Genomic DNA, 15,954 nt, shown 5'->3' with positions numbered 1-15,954 from the left:
AGCCCCTCCCCGCCCCTCATTGGCCGGCACCCCACCCTAGCCCTCCTGCCATTGGCGGGGGCGCGGAGCGCACGGGCTCGGCACGCACCTCGGCGGCGGTTCACGCCGAGGTAGGGGGCGGGGCCGGCGGAGAAGCCAATGGGAGTGCCGAGGGGGCGGAGCGTGAGGCCGGGCATGGGCCGGGGGCGGCCGGGGCGGTAAACAAGCGCGCGGGCCCGGGCGGCGGCGCCTGAGCCGAGCCGAGCCGAGCCGAGCGGAGCGGGGCAGCCAGGTGAGCGCTGCTGTAGCTAAGCTAAGGCGGGCAGCGATTAGGCTGCACTGATCTGTGTGTCGGGGAGCGGCCGCAGCGCCGGAAGCGAGAAGGAGGTGCGGGGTCCCCAGTAGTGCGGTGCCTTGCGACAGTCCCCGGCGGGGGGGGGACGTGTGCGGGGTCTGGCGGGCAATGGCGGCGGCTGCCCGAGCCCCGTGGGGTCGGACCTGGCCGGGAGGCAGCCGGTGCCGCGGCCTTCTCCGTGCCCTTGGCGGGGCGGCGGCAGGGGGAGGCCGTACCTCCTGGAGTCGCGGGAGGTGAGCGGTGGGGCCCCGCCGAACCGCCGCCGAGAGCGGCCCTGCGGGGCCGGGAGCCGGTCAGCGGGGCTGCAGCTGCCCCGGCGAGTGTCCAAGCGGCGCGGGGCGCGCCCGTAACTGCGCCCGGTCGCCCAAGGCGAGCCCCGGGCGATCGGGGCCTTGTGCAGCGGCTGGGCCCGGCCGTGTCGCTGCCGCCGCCGGCGGCGGCTGGAGCCCCTCGGCTCGGGGCGGCGACGGGGAGCTGGGGACCTGCCTGTGTCCCGACGCCCGTGCGCGGGGGAGGCGGGGGTCTGCCCTCAGCAATCCCGCCCGCCGGAGCGGGGACGGGCGCGCACTGCTCGCTCAAGCAGCCGCGCGGGATATCCTATATATTAAACCTAAAATTGCTTAGGAGAAGGGGTGGGGAAACCACTTTTCCACCCAGTAGGTTATCCGTCTTGGCACGGACACGGCGGAAGAAAATGCAGAGTCTTGCCCTGTGCTGCGGGCATGTGCTGCCCTTCCAGGCTGCTCTGGGTTGGAACCTGACTTCGCTCGCACCCTGGGACCGTTCTGTGCGCCTGGCTGAAGGTGGAAGTAAAATAAATCTGTGGGCTTTTTGAGCTTGCCCGTAGCCGAAACGGGGAAAGAAGCCTTATGACACCCTTCGTCGATAAAGCGCCTGAGGAAATAGATCTTACTTTTCACAAGCTGACAGGCTTGTAGAGCTTTTGTAACAAAGTAAACGGGAATTACTGGGGAGGCACTTAGTTTTAAATAGGCACTGAGCAAACTACCTATAAATAACTACAGATGTAAAAGCTTGGCTTGTATAATGTTGCTTTCATAGTTACTGACCATCCTAATTTCTGCAGAACTGTATTTGTTATGAAATAACGCTTTTCTGATACCCACACGCACTCATGTCCCACCCATCAGGAATGTAGGTGGGGAACTTCTCTGCATTCCCGCCATGCAATGGAAATACAAACTTGGTACTCAGCTTTATGAAGAAAAAAGAAGTTGGAAAGCTACTCTTAGTAGAAATGCAGCAAACTCTTCTATTTAGTGTTAGGTAAAAAAAAAAAAAGTGAGAGGCTATAAAAGATTATCTTTCAATAACCTAGAATATTATTTTTCTAGAAAGAACTAACCTAAGGACTTCTAAAGTTTAGTTCCCGAGTTGCTTGTCATTAAATTAGGTTGCTTCACTGAACTGGGGTGTATTCTTTAAGCATATGCAAAATAAGTGTTAGCACTGGCTGCAGAAAGATACTGGCCAAAGTCAGTAGTAAGTAGTAGCTCAGTAAAAGACTAATGAAAGGATTCAGAAATTGCTCCGAGTTAAAGGCTGAAAGCAGATCGGCATTTAAACAGATATTTGGTGGCCTTGCCTTTCTCTGCTATGTAAGAAGAACTTGCCTCTTCTTCATGTATCATCAGAATGAAAAGTTTAGCTGCGGTTCATGTGCTTGCCAGTCTGCTTGCTCTTAGACCAGGAGACTTATTTCTGTATTTTGTAAATGTTTTTTCTTTGCTCTTAGTTAGTGATGACCTTGGTAACCTTGAATAAGATATGCTTAGAATAAACAGTTGTATGTTGTCAGGTCTTACTCAAGGGGGGGGGAATAGGTGACCTGCTGTGCTTTGGCAGTGTCTCCCTTTTAAAAATAAAGTGGTGTGATAAGTAGAAGAAAAGGTCAGATGATGGGGAGAATTCCCTTGCATGTTTACTGTCTGAGTGTTGATCACCTTGTTTCGTTGCTGTCAAGGAGAATTTTGTGCTATGCAATCCAGCTCTCATTATTTCATTTGTGGTATTTAGAGCAGGTTAATAATAGCTCATATTGCATCCATGCAGCAAGAACAGAACTTTTTTTGGCTTCTAGTCCTCCCGTAGTCCTTTTACAGGCAAGTGGTGGTCTGTTGTTTCATGCCCTGTTTGTCAGGCTGTATTGTTTTTCTAGAAACTGAGGGGGATGAGAGACAGTAGCTGAATTCCTGCTTTTTAATTTCCTTTATGTTAAACTGGTTGGTTGGTTACAGAGCTTTTTTTGGTATGTAAAGATTTGTTTGCTTTTCTTGTGTGTGTGGGGTTTCTTTTGACTGTTTTAACAAGGATGCTAGGGATGGTGTGTCTTGTGGTCTTTTACCTTGTGTGTCAGTGTGCATGGTATAGCTTGCTTGATCCAGCTGGCTTGCTGAACACATCTCGGGACTCAGCTTGATGCATGAATAAGCATTTCTCTTATTCCTTAAATCTGCTTGTACTCATAGGTGAACAGTCCAGCTTAGGATGGAGGTAGCAAGTCAGAAGCAGAATTTGGCTATCCTATCTCCTGTCTGTGTATGTAGGTCTCCTGGTTTTCTCCCTCTAAAACTCTTTAAGAAAGCAGCCTGGAAGAGGAGGCTTTCTGGCTTATTGAGCTGTGTATTCTGGGATGGAGCATCTCTAGGAGAAGAGTAGCTTCTCTTTCAGCTTGTTTTATAAAACATGCAGCCTGTTCCATGACTGTGTGCTTTCCTTCAGTACCTGAAGAAGAAATAAGTTATTTGCACATGGAGCCAAAATGCAAGCTAATAGTAAAGCACAGTAAGGGAGGGGGTTGAGTCAGTGTCTGCTTTCCCACCCAGCAGTGAAAGCTCATTTAATTTTGACAGGTGCCTATCTTTAGATGCTGTCTAATTTTTTTTAGATGCCACTTGTTTTTTGTTATCCAAAACAAGTTTCCCCCACCCCTCCCCAGCAGATAGCAAAATTAAACCAAACTGAGTTGGTGACAAAGAAATAACAGGATACAAAAGTTTTGCCCTGTCTTTACACGGTTGTGCTTCTGCACTTTATTTTAACGGCTTTTGTGTTTTCTCAGTCAGTAGAGGTGCAGAGCTAAATGAGGCATGTTAAATTCCCAGTTATTCAGTATCTGAAGTGTTCCATGTGCTTCTCGCAGCATAGGAAATAACACCAGTTGCTCTGAAAACCTTAGCTGTCAATCTGTGGAGTTACCTTCTAGAAACTATAAATGCATATGTCCGCTTAACTCTGCATATGTGTGCAGACTTGTTTAAAGTATAGGTGGGTGTTTTTTTTCTGGAAACTGCATGAGGCTGTGTCTTTCTTCTTAAAGACTATGTAAATTCTTTATGAAGAGACATCATGAAAGATGGTCTGCTTGTGGTCTAGGTGGTCCTAGAGCTGTTTTGTGTTGTGTAGGTGATAGCTTCCACTTAGTACTGTGTTTGTTTTGCCTCTGCAGTTTTTCCTGGTTTTCTGTGTAGATTAGATCTATATGTAGCCCCTTTCATTGCTGTTAATGTCTCCTTTTTAACCAGTTGCACACCTTGGTTTTTCTGGATGCACTGAACAAATGTACTGTAAAAGGGCTTGATGTAGTATTCTGAAATGTCATGGCTCTTCTGCTGCCTGAATTGTGCCATTTGGGAATATTACATCCTCATCTTAGTTTGATATGGTCAAAGTGATAATCAAGAGAATAATTGGGACTGGGCAACAGATGGAAGTGAGAACGACTGGGTGGTAAGCTGCAAGTGGATCAAGTGTTTCTTTTAGAGAACTCTTCTAAAATTGGTAAGCCTAGTATTTTATATTGCATAGGAAAGCTTTGTGGAGCATGGTCATTCAGAAGTCGCTCTGGGACATTTGGGATTTTTCAAAGGCACCTATCTAAGTTGCTTAAAACTTCGGCTCTTCTAGTTTGGAAAAACCAATGTTTATTCTATGTTGTACAAAATATGATTTCATAAAATTTTTACAGAGAGAGCATACATAATTATAGATTACAGATTCTGTATTATCTATGAGAGCTTGCGGTTAGGTTTAGTAGTAAGTTATGCGAATTATAGAGCTCATTTACTCTTATTTATCCTACTGTCAAAAGTACTTAAGTGTGGTGAGTAGGAACTGACACAGATAACTTGTTTGAGGACTGTGGCAGAGCTGTAATGCAGGAGCTGTAGGTTCGGCTAGACCATGCTCACCTTCAGCACAGAGATCAATTTATGTCTTCTTGAAGTAGTCATTCCGCCCACCCCCATGGTCTTCTTGCATCCTATTTTTCCTCTTCTTACACAGCCAGAAAAAAAGAAAGCTGTCATAGCTAGGACGCTGGTATGTAAGGAGGCTATGAATAAATAGACTAGGATGTGTTGTAAGTTACTAAATTTGAACTTAACCCTAGCTTCCAGGGCAAGGTTGAAAGTCATGGGATCTATATAGACACATACACCTGCAGGATCAATGGTGGGAGCCTGTGGTGTTTGACCTGCTGTTCATGATGATAACAGAAGGGTTATGCTCACCGTGTAAGCAGAGGATGTGTCTATGCCACCTGGAGAGATGTGTGTGGGGTACCTCTTACTGACTTTGTAACGTAGTGACTCAAGACGCAGCGTGCGTAGTTCTGTCCTGGCATCCAAAAACGATAATAAACAAAATATCTTCTTACACCTGAGGAAGACAGATGTACAGTTACAGGGCGTGTCTAGTTTTCCAGAAGCTTATAATTAGAAAGGTTCTGACTAGAAACCATTGCTGGTGTGGCATTTGATCATTTAGATACAACTGTTAACAATATACTGTTAAGATGGTCAGCAAAGTGGCTGTAGTAAATCCTGGTTTTTTTGTGCTCTGTAGGGGTGGATATTTAAAGGACACTTAAGTGTAGGCCGTGTGCTGTAAGGATCAGTGTAGTCTGGAGAAAGCTGTGATTCTGTTCCCGACCCCATCGCTGACGTGCAGTGTAACTTTGGCTAGATCACTTGTTCTCTTCCCTCTAAAGTAGAGAGCATTGATTGTTAGTCCTGTCTCTTTAGCTTTTTGAGATCTATGAGTGAAGTGACATGTGTTTAAATGTAAGAGGAAGAGCTGCTATTTTTCTCAAGAATTTTGTCTTAAGTAATGGTGTATTTGAGTCTAAAGCAATCTGCACTTGTTTGTGAGGCATAGCTTTTTATTGGGTTTCCAATTCCTAAATTGGACTTGGTGTGCTTTCAGAAAGTTACAGATTCCAGTAAAAACAATTACAACATAACAGTGTGTGCCTCCCCCCAAAAAAAACCCAACCCAAAACTGCAAACTCATAACCTCCCTCATTTATACTTTGTATTCTAGTTCAGAGCATGAGACCAGTGGGGAGCTCTGTTACCTGTGCAGAGCTTAACGCTGTGGAGCTGTGCATCCGAGGGGGACTGACTCCGTGCGCGTCAGGGAGCTGAGCTCTCGTGGTCTCTTCTGCTCTAACTGGTGAAGAGACTCTGCGAGAGTGTAGACCTGCTCTGCAAACCTAGGGGGAGATGTTTGTAATGTTTATTTTGTTTGAAGCACAATGTTTGGATTTGATCAGCAGAGCTTTAGCGTAACCTTTTTATAAATAACCGCTGGTTGGAGTTGTTCCATATAGATGTGGGGGATTTGTCTTTTAAAGTGATGCTGTGTGCTAATACTGACAGAGGGGTGACTTGGAACTGGTGAACTGTGCTTTCATGTAAGCTTGCCATAAAACCAAATAAAGGTGTAAATTCAGCTTGTATAGTTCTGTTTCTTCAGTGTATACTTCAAATTTGGCATCTGACTGAATCTCATATTAATCTGTGTGTTTTGTGGTCATGCTCCATTTTGATTTTAATATTCTATTGTCCTTGTTGCTGGATGAAAGATCCACATGCATGGGAAGTAGCTTTAGTCACAGAATTTATCAGAATCATTCATGGCTTTTGAGCCACATAGGGGATACAGTGCAATGGCTTGTTCTAAGCACTGCCCAATGCATAAACAGAAGAAAACTCCTGGGTTTTCCTTGACCTCTTTGTTCTTCCTCCCTTTCTTCTTGGTAGCATAGGTAATACAAAGGTAGGATGTTAGGTATAAATACAACTCCAGATTGGCCCAATGGCCCCAATCTTTGTTGCCCAAGCAGTACATTTTAAAGGCCTGCAAAGAGGTAAATGGAACATATTTTGTCCCCTAACTGCAAATACTTATTTCCCAGGAGAAGGAACAGAATTCATTCTTGGGGAGAAAAGCGAGTGAGCGGTAGCCTTAAAATCACAGTGTTGGAGTTGGATCTACCACAGTGTAATGGGAAACAACGTGTGCCCAGGACAGAATTTATTACTGTATTGTGTCAAGGCGTATCGGCAGAGGAAGTGGCTTGTAATGAGGGAACGCGCTCTCCCACTAGGATCTTAATTGTGAGTGAATTATTTCTAGATCTGTGACCAGGGTAGAAGGGGACTCTGTTAATTCCAGGCACGTGGCTGTGACTGTGCTTTTGCATGTCCCCAGACATTGTCCAGAAGGAGGTAGAGCTGTCAGTCCAGAGCATTCACTTTGCATTGATGTATCAGTGCCTAAAATAAAGCAGACTGTGCTTACTTTTAAAGTGTCCAAGCATTCTTTTCACTCTTATGTTGTGTGTCAAGCCATTTATGGGGAAAATTGTTCATACTGGGTTTTGAACTAGCTGTCATACGCCAAAAATGACTGCTAAGCCTTCTGAATTTTGGCGCAAAGATGCGCTTGCCTGCCAAGCAGCCCACTTTTATCAGTGTGTGTACTCAGTGTGTTGTAACCAGTGTGTTTTATCAGTGTGTGTAATCAGTGTGTTGTTAATAGTGATTTGAGAGTAAACTAGTTCCTCCTGCCCTTCAAAAGTGTTTGTTTTAAACGGCATTGGGAAATGGCTTTGTGCAAGGGTAGTTTTAAAGCAGCTTTCAGAGGCTTGGTGAATTCAGTTTAAGGAGGCTTGAGTCAAAGCCACGGGGCACGATTCAAATATAGGATTCCTTAGTTCTGTTGTAGGTCAGATCTTTAAAGACACTTTTTTTTTTGTAGAGCTGCAGTGTGTGGGAGATGTGGAGAGGGGGAAGAATGAAGGATTAGCAAGGTAGATACTCAGTTCATTTTAAAGGATGATGGCAACTTTCTCCTTTTAAAATGCAGTTTGTTCGGTGCCCTGTGTGGTTAAAATTTGAGTTTGCTGCAACCCAAGGAGTCCAGCTAACGAAAATATACCTCGGCAGGGGCCTGGAAATCTGGTGTCAAAGGAACTGATGGTGAGGTATGTGATAGAACTGAAAAAGGCTATGAGTGAAAGGATCACGTGAAAGGGTTGGTATGGCAATACATGTAAAAAGATGGAAAAAACTATAAAAGATCAGTTACAGAACAGCTTGATGAATAATACTTATTTTGGAGTTAGACCACTGCTGATTTATGGCCTCAGAACAAATGTGCTGAGTACCTGGACATCTCTATCTTGCTTGAGGTGTTTATTATTTTTATTTCATACTGTTGCTGCACTTGCTCTAATAGTGTGGGCAGCTATAACACTGGTTCCCAGGGCCATAGTCCTTGTTTAGATACAATTAAGATATCGGTGATTGAGATAATGGATAATAGGAAGCAGGGGAAGGCATAGAGACTGTTTGTTACCTTTGGAAGCGTGATGTTTAATTATCTGCCATACTACCTGTCCAGCCTAATATTTTTCATTTTTGTCTCGTTTATTTAAAAGAAAAGTTACAGATAAAGAAGACAGCTAAACTTCTGCAGTCCTGAGAGGGGAAATATGGGCTACTGTAAAAATGCAGGGTTTTTGGTGGGGTTTTTTTGCTTGGTAGTTTGGGGGGGGGTTGTTGCTTGGTTTTTTTTATTTTTTTCATTATACAACAGTAGATTACCTTCTTTCTTGGGTGGACAGCAAACTGTTGATAGTAGAAGTAATTCCCTTACGTTGAAAGAGGCTGTGTTGTCATGCACAGAAAGCTTTCAGAAAGGTTTCTGTATGATTGGAAGTCTCCTTGTGTTTAAACTTGGTCTGTCCTATATACGTGTGTGTATACACACATGTATGTGTATGTATGAGTAAGGCTTTTGACTGTACAAGCATCTGGAAAAAAGCACGTAGTCAGAAGCTGGTTTGTGTGTCTCTAGGAGGATGTGTTAGCATGTGGGAAAGAAGTGGAATGAACGGAGGGATGTGTTTTAAACATTACAAATACAAGAATTTATCTGTTGCCTCTTGTGAGGCTTTATTTCTATTATTGGCCTCTGATAGGCTGAGTGTCTCACTAGACTTGCTTAACCTTCAGTTCAGTAGTCTGGCATGGTGAAGAAGGGAGGAAGTGCACTGCAGTTAGTCACTAGGGGACAGTGGCTTGTGAGGCAGGTGTCGTTGCGTGTAGGACCGTCCCAGCCATTGATTTGGTTTTGTTGTTACAACAGGGTTCAAAATCTGGTGCAATGGAGATGGCTTACCTACTGGTGTGGCATCTCTGCGTGCCGTATGGACCTCGTCTGGTGTCTGAGGAAGACCTGGCTCTAGCCTCCTTATGCTAGGATGTGGGTGTTTTCCAGAGATTCAATCAACTGTGAGATGTTTACTAAGTAAAAACTGTGACCCTGCCTATTCTTGGAAAATAGCTCATGACTGACGCTTGTCAACCCTCTTCAATCCAGGTTAGCAGGCACTCTGACAGCTTGTACAGACACGACTGACTTGTCCATGTGCTATGCCAGCAGTGCCCTGCTTTGCTAGTGCTAGATGATAAGTCCTCAGGAGACAGGTGAAGTGTGAGATGGACTTTGTACGCTTGAACCAATTCCGTTTGAAACCACTCCTTAAATCTGATTTTGGTAGAGCTTGCTTACACTATTTATTTATTGATCTAGTAGTGGTAGGAATAGAACTTGCTGTAGGGAAAAAAAAATTCCCTTGCCTGCTGTCTGCACCAGGTATTAACACAAGCGTAGTATTTGGGGATATGTAGCAGTCGTCTTGGAAGTGTGTGCTTCCTCTGTCTTGGTTTTCTGTCTCTTGTCCTTGCTTGTGCTTATTGCTTTTTGACTGAAGGAAAAAGATGACTTTCCTAATTTTTGGTTAGTTTTTATGTGTAGTCTTTTCACCTCTTGATTATCTAGCATGTATTTTCTTTCATGCTTGCCCTTTCTGGTGTGATAATCTCGTTAGTCTCTGCTTTCTGTGGTGTTGCCGGGTTGATTAACCAAAGTGTCCTGCTAAATGTAAGGCCTACAAACTAGATAACATGGGATTTTTTTTTCCACTTGAGGAAAATGCCTCCAGTATCAGTTCAGTTCTTCTTGTCCTTGTTATCTCCCACCTTCATATTGCCTGATGATGGGTACAGACATTACTTGAATGTTTTCTTGCTTCTCATGCCTATTGCCAAAGGGTTAATAATTGCAGTACAGTTAGTTTTGTTTCCTTTGATTTTTTTCCTGACTGTTCTTTGTTAAAGGTGAGGACTTGGTGTACAAAAGGTGAGGAACTGGAAGGAGATGGCTTATAGACACAATTCTGTTAAAAAAGCAGGAGTATGGTCGCACTTCTGAAAATACGTTCTTCCTTCTCAGCCCTTATTATCGATGACTCTCCTTGGGTTTGACCTTATTGAGCCCTGCCTTGATTTTGCTTGTACTGTGGTTTCCGTTTGGGTCTGTGAGCTACCTGCAGAGAATCTGAAAGATCACTGAAAACAGCAAGTCAGTTGCATGTAGGATTGTATTTCCTACAGAGGCCTGGGTTTCAGCAAGGTCGTAGGATAAATGGCCTGTTACAATAGTCTGTCCTGCAGCAGGGCTGCACAGGAGCATGTTGCTGATGCTTCTGAGCTAACAAACCACTTGCATGGTACCTAGGTGGTTATAACTGCTGTGCAGAGGAAAGCGGGGGTGATAGCACGGAACTCAGAGGATATCGGTAGCAATGTGCCCAGTGCTGTCTCTTATAGCTAAACCTGTAAGGGGCAACTGGTCCTCTTTGCATGTTAATATATTCAGCAATGGAGGGTTGAGAGCGCATTGTGCAAGGTATGTGTTCTGTTTGTGGTTGCATTAGCTTCTTTGAAATTTTGTTGGAATATTTCTTTAAAATGCACATTTAGCACATCATAACCTTCACTTAAAGAGAAGTCCTTCAGCTGGTTTTGGGTGAAAGGAAGATAAGGATTCTTTCTAACCAACAATACTAAAACCATCTTAAAAGTGGATGTGTTTGTGTGTGTGTCCGAGTGTACACTGATCTATATTGCATTACCCTTTGCCCTTCTTGGGAGAGAAGGACTGAATTTTTTCATTCAAGCTTTCCTGCACTTGTAATACTTGTGACTACAAAACCATTTGCTTCTTTGTAGTGGCAACCCTTGAACAGTCTAATTTCAGCTGGGACAGTACTGTGTTGTTGGCTGGTTTCTTTGCCTGGCTCTGAATTGCAGGGACTGCCTGCAAATGCTTTGGGTGAGATCTATGCGGAAATTTCCAGTGTGAAGATACGGGTGGGGGGGAACCACCTCCTGTTGACAGAGAACACTTCCTTACCTGACAGGCAGCTTTCAAGTTTTAAAAGTGCATTACAACATTAAAACCAACCCTTGTGATTAAACTCTGGAGAGGTTCAGGAGTAATGCTTCTTACAGGTCTTGTAAAGCTCACCACAAAGTAATGACCTTGGTAGGCTTGATTTTTATTTTTACAGCTAACCCATTAAGCCCAGATTTGTTACAAACACTTGATTGTCCTCCTAACAACCATACTTAAAGCATGTAATGTATAATGTGTAATGTTATTCCTGATTTTGATCGCAAATTAACAGTTGTTGAACAAATATTCCGGTAACTGGGGTTTACCCTGCATTTGCATAATAATGTGTTTCTGAACTTCAGCTGTAGTAATCCATGTGTCTCTTGTGTGATGGCAGCAAATTTAGCTATAGCAGTCTATACGTCTGCATGACTGATACAGCACACATGTTTGAGGCAGGCTTTGTGTTTCCTGACAGGGTAACTGGATCCAGTTGCTTGGAATCCGCAGCAGGGTGTAATGTAATGCCATGTGTACTGTTCACTCAGGATCACTTGTACCACTTCAGTGTATTGATGTTTATAGTTGTAGTGTGTATGTGGCCATTAATCTTCTAAAAATGAATTGGTACCTGTGTACCTACCTAGGAGATAACTTAAATATGTGGCCTTAGACTAGTACTCTGTACCTGTCATGACCAGAACTCTTTTTTTTTTTTTTTTCCCCCCCCCCCCTCCAAATGGTTACAGAATATGCTGCATGGGTAAGGTTGAACCTTAGTCAGCATCTTGTGCGAACTGCATGCCTCTATCTTACATGTCAGTAAAGGTGGGAGGATGCATAACTGAGCCAGCCCTGGAACTGTGACCCTGACTGTGCTTTGAAGGTGTGGGAGATGAGTGAAATAAGCAGGTGAAAATCCCCCTTGCAAAATGGTTTTGGCACCCCAGCCACTCCTGATTTTCTTTTACATGAACCACGGTGGCATAGGAGAGCTGGTGTCCTGAGCCTGAGCTTGGTCCTAGGCTGACAAAGGAGTCGGTGGAACTTGTTCTCCGTCCTGCATCCTACAGTGGCCAGTTTGCATTTCAAGACACTGAAATTGCCCAGGCTGTTCGGAACCGGAGATGGAGCGAGTGCCCCTTGAACAGGAAGGAGGACTGAGTCAAAAATTTAACACTGTAGTGCAGTACTTTGCAAATGCTGTGGTAGGTAGGTGTTCTGAGTGTGCTTAAGTTTCCAGTTAAAAGTAGCAGAGTGAGCTCCACGAGCAGGCTACCCTTGGAGGACAGACAAAGATTACTTGTTGGTGTGGGGGTGAAGAAATTTGCCTATCTGAAATGAGCAGGCATAGCTCCAGGGCAGGAATGGGATGTGACAGTTGTCAGTGCACTTCATCTATGCTATTCGGGCACTGAGAACATGTGTTCCAGGGCCTGATAATAATTAAAGGGCAAATCCTAATGCTTTTAATCCTTTTTAAACATCTGGAAGGAATCAAGGCCATCTTTGCAGTGTTACTGACATTTACCTGTCTCTGCTTCCCCTGGTCAATGGTAACTTGAATATTTGTGTGGAGTCCTGGAACGTTACCCTAACTCATGAACAGCCAGAAGGGGAGTTCTGGTTTTGCCTGGTAAGGTCAGCTAACTAGCTGTCGTTCAAGCTGGCCTGTGTGCTATTTGAGCTGCAAGCAAGTTCCCATGGTGGCTGGTTGCCAAAGCAGGAAGAGATTGTCTGGGATATGCCGCTGGCTCTTAGGTGACTTGAAACTGCTTGCAAACTTGTTCCCTGACCTCTTGCACTTTTTTTCCCCTTTTTCCCCCTCCCTCCCTGCCTCCCCCCCCCCTTTTTTTTTTTTTCCTCCATCTTTCAGCACAGAAAGACATCAGTCATGGCTGGTGATGCCATCATGGTCATGAGAGGCTTGACAAAGCTTAGTAAAGCAGTCCTAGAAACCCAAGCAGGACAGCTTCGGCAGGTGCTCCTTGGGGGCGATGCAGTTACCATTGCAAGGACTCTCCAGGCCACTGCTGAAGAACAGTTCAGTTCTGCCTTGGGAAAAATGCAGGTAAGCGAAGCTCTGTGTGTGCAATCTAGTCTGATGTTTTGCTTTTTCTCCAGGTACTTTTTGGTCTTGTTGTGAGAGTGGCTAGGAACTTGCGTCATGAGCTAGAACCTAGCTCTGAAATGCTGGATTGAGATTACAGGTGTTGCAATGCTCTGGGAGTTCTCCAGGATTTCTGTGGTGTCCAGTAGGTCCTCAGGCAGGAATGGGAGGGGGATGTTACTGCAGAGTGTTTGTTTCTGTTACTAAGTGTTTAAGACATACTGAAAATGAAAAGTACTCTGTTCACCTTATCTTGTCAAAGACCAAGCTCTTGCTAAGATTGGCCAGCAGCTTTGTTATTTAGAGTCCTTTAAACTTCAGTCATTGATTACCTCTCCTTTGACTAAGTGAATGAGGACTTTTAGAGTGAATTGGATTTATCTCAGTGCTGCTTCCTTTCTTGACAGAATTGGTGTAGGAGATATTTTTCAGAATGCCTCAGGGTCAGGTGTTTGCATGTACGTCACTTACAGCCCCAGCTGGATTTTCAGAACTGATTTTCAAATGAGGAACATAAGGAAAGCCAGACTTTCTTTAAGCAGCAGCTTCTGTCACCAGATGGGGGGATGGATTTAAAAGAGCTTCATATTTGCTGTGTTGCCATCTCTTAAACGTAAGGCTTGTCTGAGGAAAGGAACTTCTCTTAATCAAGTTCCTTCTTTATCATCCTTTAGAAAGATATTGTAGCTCAGATTATAATTTTTGAAGCAGAAACTAACGGGTGAGGTTTTGACTTTTTTAATGCAATGAACTGAGACTATCGTGGCAGTCTATAGCTTCAGTCCTAGAATCTGGGCCTGTGTTTCCTTGGTTCTATTTAAGCTTGCAGCAGAAATACCCAAAGCGTGTTTGTTTATGGGGATAGTGCTTTGACTTGCCTTTGCCCTCCTTTTGCATCCAAGGGGAGAGAGAGAGATGATGTTCTGATGTTTCTGTACATGTTTCTCTGCATGAAGGGCCCCACAAGCACACCTGCAGAACACTTGCCCTGTGTTCTGTAAATGAGTTGCATGAGAAGCTGATGCCAAAGCAGGGCTCAGTAAGAAATCTGTAGTCTGAAGCTACACTTTCTGTTTTGGAGAGAGGAAGGCTTTTATGTTAAGTGACTATATTTCACTTCTCTTGATCTGTGGCAGGGTTTTGGCTGCCTGACATGGTTTTTAAAATTTAAGTATGGAAGTAGAGAGGCCTTTTTGCTTGAAATCACCAGTCAGTATTGTGGCTGCAGCCCCCGTCTGTAAACAGAGTTTTCCTCTCCCCCCTGCTGTGACGTTGAGGTTCAGAATAGTATGAGACCTGCTGAATAACAGGAAAGACCGTGTTCTGCTTTTTTCATGTAAGGAAGGGAAATGTAATTAGTGTTTAGGAAAGAGCCTAAAATACGTTGCCTGCTTGCCTGACCACAGTAGGATTTAAAATCCTGTTGATTGGCTGTAATAGTAATCAGTTCTTCCATGGTACTGCTGCTGCTGAGATAGGTAACTAGAGTATGTCAAGTAACAAGTAAATAGGAGATAATGCTCTGGTGATGATTCCCCCGCACCCCCATTGAAAAGTGGTGGGAAATACCTGGATTTAATGGGGCAGCTCTTGCAGGTTGGGATGGAACAGGAAAGACTGTCAGGAGAAGCTTGCCTTGAATGTTGCTGTGTCTGATGCTGCTGTCCTCGCTTCAAGCACAGAATTTTATTTATTTATTTTGGGATGATGACAAACCTTACTATAGTTTAGTGGTTGAATAATGAAATGTGTTTTGCAGTTGGTAGTGTCATGGCCATGGAAGGCTGAGCCTACTTTGCCTATAAGTAGGTGCCAGGTATTGCTTCAGGTAGCTTTGGGCTTGAAAGTGCGGACATTGCATGATTAGGGACGGGATGGGAGGAAGGAGCGTGGTAGGGGTAAGAACTGAATACAACAAGGTTCAGCTTTTTGTTATTCCTCCTAAGTATATCTTACGTGATATTGCAGCTCCCATCACCTTTTCTTTTCCTGAGCAGTGTATTGCTTCTAGCGAACTCCACAATTAGTGACCCTTCTTGGGAGCATATGTAGAACAACAAGGCATCTCCAGTTACGGGTATTGGAGAAGCTGTTAAAGAATTTGTCCCATCAGTGGGGTTGCAAGACCGCCAGTGACCCCAGGTGTCATCAGTGTCTCTTCCTTTTTCCTGTCTCTTATTGTGGATGTCTGTAATGTCAGAGTCTCTACAAATTACTTATGGTGGTGACATGACAGCCTGGCTGCATGCTCATCTCTGAAGACCATGGATGGGTAGGGAGCAGGTTTTAAGTTCTCTTATTAAAGTATTTCTATTATTGTTGTTCGCAGGAGCTAGGCAAACAGCAGGAGAACTTAACTGATCTCACTGAGGATTTTGGGAAAGACTATGACTTTTCAGCCCGAGAGCCATCAGATGCTTCAATGGACTTCTCCACTGCCCCTGGCAAGCCTCACGAACGCAGTGGTGAAGGCCCTGCTTACTCTTATTCTACAAATGGACCTTTTAGAAGTGCTGGTGACACTGGAGACTCTGGCATGGGCCAGAAGCCTTTCCCTCCCAAAATGGATGCAAGGTTATTTGGAGGCTTTAGGGACCCTGGAAATCCTTTTGCTGCTGCCTTTGGACAAAATAGGGCTTTTCACCAAGATCATTCCTCTGTTAGTGGATTAACAGCTGAAGATATTGATAAAGCCAGACAGGCCAAAACAGGTTCAGAGCAGAAACCCTACAAACAGATGGTACGTTGGTTTGTGGTTTTGTTGGTGGTTTTTTTTTGTGTGTGTGTGTGTAGGTTGTTTGTTTGTTTTTTTTTTTTTAATTAAGCATTCTCAGTACTATGATTTCTATACTGGATTGTCCTTACCTTCTGTGTTTCTCTCATTTCTTCCTCTTCCACTATTCCCTTTTGTGGAGGCAAATCAACTCTGATCTCTGTGATATTTATTCTGTTAATAGCT

General features: G+C 44.4%; 1 protein-coding gene across 3 annotated transcripts in view; it reads left to right on the top strand.

Annotated features, from left to right (window-relative positions):
• Positions 1 to 141: 141 nt before the first annotated feature.
• COQ8A (coenzyme Q8A) overlaps positions 142 to 15,954 on the top strand; it is a 48,135-nt gene continuing 32,322 nt past the window's right edge. The window contains exons 1-3 of one of the 3 annotated variants that reach the window (XM_075088718.1): positions 142 to 271; positions 12,762 to 12,956; positions 15,325 to 15,735. In XM_075088718.1, coding sequence (XP_074944819.1) covers positions 12,780 to 12,956; positions 15,325 to 15,735 — 588 coding nt within the window. In that variant the 5' untranslated portion in view covers positions 142 to 271; positions 12,762 to 12,779. Of the gene's footprint in view, positions 367 to 11,875; positions 12,098 to 12,761; positions 12,957 to 15,324; positions 15,736 to 15,954 lie in introns of those variants that run through there. The other 2 variants (XM_075088719.1, XM_075088720.1) reach the window with 2 other exon arrangements.

This window comes from Phalacrocorax aristotelis, chromosome 3 (assembly GCF_949628215.1).
Source record: "Phalacrocorax aristotelis chromosome 3, bGulAri2.1, whole genome shotgun sequence".
In the NCBI taxonomy this organism is placed as follows: domain Eukaryota; kingdom Metazoa; phylum Chordata; class Aves; order Suliformes; family Phalacrocoracidae; genus Phalacrocorax; species Phalacrocorax aristotelis.
Note: the sequence above shows the minus strand (reverse complement) of the source record. Positions and strands in the feature narration are given on the sequence as shown.